Here is a 6,000-nt window from a genome sequence, read left to right as displayed (position 1 = left end):
GGGAGGTAGAGTTTGCTCTCACGTTGCAGGCTGGGTTTCAGTTACGGCAGCTTTGGCATAACAAGCGATGCAGTGCAAGTGCACCCTTTCTCAACCTGGCGGACAAAAAGATGTGTCATGCCCCGGGTACAAGCGTTATGGCACGCTGCACGTTCCTGCAGAAAATGCCTGCGATGATACTGCAAGTGCAATGACACTGTTGTAGCTGTATTTGGTCTGGGAAAATTAGTAGTAAAAATAATTTATTGTTGCTGCTATCTCCGCTATCAGTGGTGATAGAAGAATCCGTAGCACTTTGCAGCTGATTTGTTTGTGCTTTATATCAAGTTGATGAATTAACCTAGAGGACGAGGTGGACTATTTTCTCTGTTAAAATGTAACCATGAAAATGGCATAAGGGCGTACTATTTTCCCAAAGGAAACTCGTTTAGGTCAAAACTGCATACGAAGCATGAGACCGCAGTAGCAGCATTGAAAGCCCTTTTTGGTCAGCAGGTTATCTTGTAACTGAATACTTAGAGGTGGTTTTTTTTCCAGGTCTTAAGACAAAGTTTTTGAGAGGAAAATTAGCTGAAAAACACACAGAAAAGTGAATGTGCAGTGTGTTTTTTTATTTAATTGTTACCTCTTCAATTGGAAAATACACATTTGCTTTGCATTAGTGGCTCCCCTGCAATGAGTAAAGTCTCTCTGCCTTTCTGTGGTGATTATGCACTTAGGAGCGTGGCTGCCAGTAGCAGTTCATTAGACTTAACAAGCGAGGGAACGTTAGCCACCCCACCAAGCACTAAGAAATTTTCTTTAATTATTATCTATGTTCTCGTTATCGCCCTTCTGCGTGACACACATCTCCCTCCTTGTCCATGAGAACGCGGTTAACATTCAGGCTGTGCTGCAAGACCCCTCTTTTAACTCACGTCTGTGGGAGAAGACAGTCCTATGTCCTCACCAATCTACGTTTTTCTGCATGCGACTCTCAGGATTGTGCAGGTCTTCCTTGAGCAGCATTTCTTGGCTCAGGATTTCAGGTGTGGTGATGGTGATAAGATCTTTAGGAAGTGTTGCCCTGCTATGTGGTAAGGTTTAGTGTGTTCTGGTTGAAACCAGATGCACTGACTGCAGCTCAAGGCTCCATGAATTCCCTAAATCAAAGCACAAATGATAGAGGAACCACGTTTTAGTATTTGGTGTGCTGAGTGACCTTTCACATCTATAGACCAAAAAAGGAAGTGGATAATCTCTCAAAATAAAACTAAAAATACAGCAAATGTGCACCTAAAATATTATGTTTTTCAATTTTATGTGAAGCCAATATTTTAAAAGAAACAAACTACCAGGGACTTTGATGGAAATTAATGGAAATGAGCCTGTACTTTCCTGGAAAATTACTGAAAAAGCAGTCTACTATTTTTTGCCTTCATCTTATAAAGATGTGTGCATGGGCCTAGCCTTATGCCTCCGAGCTCATACTACATGTCTAAGTGTTTGTACAAAGACTTTGACTTTTATGAAGACTGTTCTAAACACAGCTAGTTGTGATATCATTGTAAGCTTTCAAAACTTTCTTGTAACTAAGAAACTCTACATACCAGTAAATCAAAACAATGTAAGTATTTATTATTTGCTGGGAAAAAAAAAAAAATGCCACTTACGTAAACTAGATAGAAATTTGATTTATCAAAGTATGTTTTAAAGCTGTGTGTGGTCGTCTTTCCTTGTTTCCTCCCTACTGAAATAATAAATATGTGGATATTTGTCAAATATTTTATGGCTTCAGTTGTTATTCTCTACTATGGATTCGGCTGCTTACAGACAAAAAACTGTCATGAGCTGTATCTTCCCCAGTCTGCTCAGAGGAGGCAGTTTTCACCTACGATGCCATCCGATTTTGGAAAACGAATAGGTCAGAGCTAGGAAATTGCTACTCTTGCTTAGGTGTTCTTCATGCATTAGAGGCATCAACAAGGTGGAAGACAAGGAACCGAATTTTGCAGCTCACTGAACATTTCTGCTGTTTTTCCTGGAGATGGAACATCTTCGTGCAAGCAGCAATGTGAATAATGAGGGACCTGTACTCTCGGCAAGAGTATTTGCACGCTAAATTGCTACATGGCTCTACGAGGCTGTCAGCTGCATTCCAAGCATGCTTGATGCCCTGGGTACGAAACCTGCGCAACCAGCTACTTGTCACCAAAGCCTTTTCTCCTTTTCCAGAGAAAGCAAATAAAAAAACCCCAACATGTCATTAGTAGCCGGGGGTGTGATTCACTCAGAATGATTTGGGAAAATCTAGATGACAGTTTTCCAGCCAAACATTTGCCTGCGTTTCTGAAGCTTCGCCTAGTGATACGCGGGGTGTTGTCACTGTCAACAGGACGCAGCTGTCAGCTGGGTCTTCTGGGCCAGGGCAGGCTTAACACGGTCTGAGCCCTATGATAAGTGAAATAATGTACACGTTCCAGTGACTGATCTTTGGGTCGTACTGCTCAAAAAAAAAAAAAAAAAAAAAATATATATATATATATATATATATTCCCAGGATCCCCTAAATACTACCATATTAGAAGGGATTTTTTACCGTTAATTGCATATTACATGTCCTATATATGACTGACTATACTGACAATTTCATTATGAAAAAACCCATTATACATATTAGTATAATTCCTATTAGCAAATCTTTGGAAGGAACATTTCTTTTTTTTTTTTTTTTTTCAGTAACACTTTCATCTCCCTCCCACACTTGATCAAGGAATTGTTTGTAGGACTGCTGCTGGCTGTTTTTAGAATAAGTCACTGTGTTGTTATTTGGGTGGGGAGGCAGGGAGGAAAGGAGGACCACACACAGATCTAAAGCATGCTTTGATAAGTCGGATTTCAATCCAGTTTACATTACTGCCATTATTTTTCTTTCCAGCAAACAATAAATACTTACATTGTTTTGATTTACTGATAGGTAGAGGTTCTTAGCTGCAAGAAACACGTGTAGCCTATAATGACATCACAACTTCCCTGTAAACAGGAAGGTTTAAACCATCTTCCTACGGTACTTGCAGGGCTTCTATTACCACTGGGTGCCTCTCAGCCTGAACTAATGTGCCCTCACAAGAACTTCAGACATGCGATGTCTGTCAATACCAGCGTACAGAGAGGAGGATGAGGCTACTATTGAAAGGTTGTACTGGCAGACTACCACGTACTGCAGGCAAATATTTCCACTGCCGTTATGCTTTGCACGTCCTTGGCACACACACATGGTTTCTTGGGGTGCTCCAGTTCTTACAATCAGTGTCAGGCAGACCTGAGGGTGTGCTCAGCCCCACGGGGTGCTCAGCTCACAGCTGGCACCAAGGGATGGCACCATCCCCTCTGCTGTGTGCAGAGAGGAGCAGTGCTGGTTGCCCTGCCTTCAGCTCATTTGGTCCTTTGCAGTCTTGGAGGTTACAGTAGCAGGGCAGGCTGGTTTTGAACACTAGACCCTCTGTAAACTGTGTTTGTGTTTGCAGTGTGGCTGGTAAGACAGACTGTTGTGTTCAGGGGAAATGGGTGTTTCCAGTATCTCCTTGCCATGCCCGCCGTAGAAAAACAGAAAAATTGAGGCCAACGCATCACAAAACGTCAAGTGGTGCCTGGTGGGGCATCGGAGAAGGGAGAATTTGTCAGGGTGAGATGTTAGTAGCACAAGTACTGAGCTGGTCAAATTTCATCGAGCATCTTCAGTCACAGCAAAATGCAAAATTAGCACAAGATGTTGACAGCATTTTTTTTTTCCTGTCAGAATAACATCTCTCGTGTTCAAGTTCAGCTGTAAGACAGCTGTAGTTCCACACACTAATCTGAAGATATTATCCTATTTTCACAAGAGCCGTATAATTCAAAATGCCTATGGTTAGGTAAAAATGACCCATGTCATCTCCATTGTGCGGCTACCTTTTCCTGACCTGTACCTTGCACCTGACTGAAGGCACAGAGAAGGCGAACAACATCTTTGGGCTTTCCAGGACCGGGCAGTCCTGGTGCAGCTCACTCTTTGCTCTGCAATGCCTTCTGGAGAGGACTCGCGTAATTTTTCTGAGTTTTCCAAGTCAGGCTTCAAGATTCACTTTCTGAGATATAACCACCCTCCTCTCCAAATTATGTGTCTTACAATGACAAAATACCACGGCAATCCTCTGTCCCTAGAGGAACAAAGCTTTCTTCACCATTGGCTCCCTCACCCTCTATCTTTTATCGGGATCACCAGCTGCGCTCCCCACAGTAACTGCAAATCCCAGCCTGTGCAGCACTGCGGACAGTGAGAAGACCGGCACGTATGTTCGTCATGGATTAGAGGAATTAAAGGTTCTCCTGTTCTGTGCTGAGAAGGAGGCATGGTTACGTTGTGTGGAGAGGATCAAGTAATTTTGAAAGGAAACAATAGTTCTTGTTTATGAAGACACTGGTGATGTGCTAGCAAGTGGAATTTTTTTTTTTGGCTTTATAGACAAATTAATTGATAACAACTTTAATTGAAGTAACCCTAACCTAATATTTTCCAGTCAAAACATTATATGAAATTATTTTAATTATACATATACATATATTTTTCCAGAATGAATAGTAAACGAGCACATAAAAACTAAAACATGTTTATTTCCCAAGCATTTTTTATTTCAGGAGCACAACCAATGGCTTTAGCCATGTGTTGTCAAAGATACGAGAGCGCGAGTGGATACGGGGCCAGCTGGTTTCTTGGGGGCCAGGCCTCTTGTCAGCACCAGAGCCTTCAGGAAGAGAAATGCTCGCCCTTCAGAGGGTTGCTGGCACTCACGAAGGCAACCTTCAGTGAAAGGTGAAGGTTGGTTACCTTATGCCTTGTCTGCTGAATTACCTTACCCTGAGTGACCTTACCCTGAATTACTTTGTCTGCTGAAGTGTCGGGAAGAGAGGCGAGCCTGGCAGGCAACATAAGCCCACAGGCAGCCTCTCTGCTGGGATTTTGTGATCTGACAGGCTTTTAGGGAGGTGCTTGGCCTAAACAGGACCATTCATAGAGCTGCAGGAGTAGTTGGTCCAGTGCAGAGCCACGGAGGTGTTTAAGGGATTGGAGCATCTGTCCTAGGAGGGAAGACTGAGCAAGCTGGGGCTGCTTAGCCTAGAGGAGATTGAGAGGGGATCTGATCAACCTCTACAAATACCTGAGGGGACAATGTAAAGAGGATGGGGCCAAAGTCTTCGCAGTGGTGGCCAGCAATAGGACAAGGGGTCATGGGTATGAACTGAACCACAGGTTTCACCGCCATATGAGGCAGCACTTCTTTACTGTGAGGGTGACAGAGCACTGGACAGAGAGGCTGCGGACTCTTCCTCTCCGCAGACACCCCAAACCCGCCCGGGTGCTTGAGGCGAGGGCCGCACCTTCCCCTCCTCAGCGCCGCCTCCCTCCCTCCCGCCGCCCCGCCTCCCCCGGCGGCTCGGGCCCCGCCGCCCGCCGAGCGGCTCAGCCCGCACCGCCCCGCAGCGCCCCGACCCGACATGGAGCCGGGGCCGCCGGGGGGCCCCGCTGCCGCCTCCGCCACCTCCGCCGCCGCCCCCGCCGGGCTGCCGCTGAGCGAGAGCGAGCAGCAGCGCTACTCCGAGCTCTTCTCCCGCTGCTGCCCGCCCCCCGAGGCGGCCGCCGGGGGCAGCAGCGTGGGCGAGCTGTTCCGGGCCTCGCAGCTGCCCCCGGACACGCTGCACCAGGTGGGTCGGGGGGCTCCGGGCGGCCGGGGGGCGAGCGGGGCGCGGGGCGCGGGGCGGCCCCCCCCGGGGCCGGGCGCTGCGGGAGGAGGGCACGGCGGCTCGGGGCTGCGGCTCCCGGCCGGTCTGCTTCGTTTCTTTTCGTTTTCTTTCATTTCGTTGCGGTTTGGTTCATTTTACTCTAATTTATTTTGTTTTGTTTTACTGCTTTATTATTTTATTCTTTTTTTTTAAATTTTTTTATTTTTTAATTTTTTATTTTTAATTTTTTTATTTTATTGT

The 6,000-nt window shown here is 45.8% G+C and overlaps 1 protein-coding gene across 1 annotated transcript in view; it reads left to right on the top strand.

Moving 5' to 3' along the window:
- The first annotated feature begins 5,514 nt into the window (after positions 1–5,514).
- The window catches only part of REPS2 (RALBP1 associated Eps domain containing 2), a 95,875-nt gene continuing 95,389 nt past the window's right edge, over positions 5,515–6,000 (top strand). The window contains exon 1 of the mRNA XM_032194880.1: positions 5,515–5,721. Coding sequence (XP_032050771.1) covers positions 5,515–5,721 — 207 coding nt within the window. The remainder of the gene's footprint in view (positions 5,722–6,000) is intronic.

This window comes from Aythya fuligula, chromosome 1 (genome assembly GCF_009819795.1).
Source record: "Aythya fuligula isolate bAytFul2 chromosome 1, bAytFul2.pri, whole genome shotgun sequence".
NCBI classification, from domain to species: Eukaryota; Metazoa; Chordata; class Aves; order Anseriformes; family Anatidae; genus Aythya; species Aythya fuligula.
Note: the sequence above shows the minus strand (reverse complement) of the source record. Positions and strands in the feature narration are given on the sequence as shown.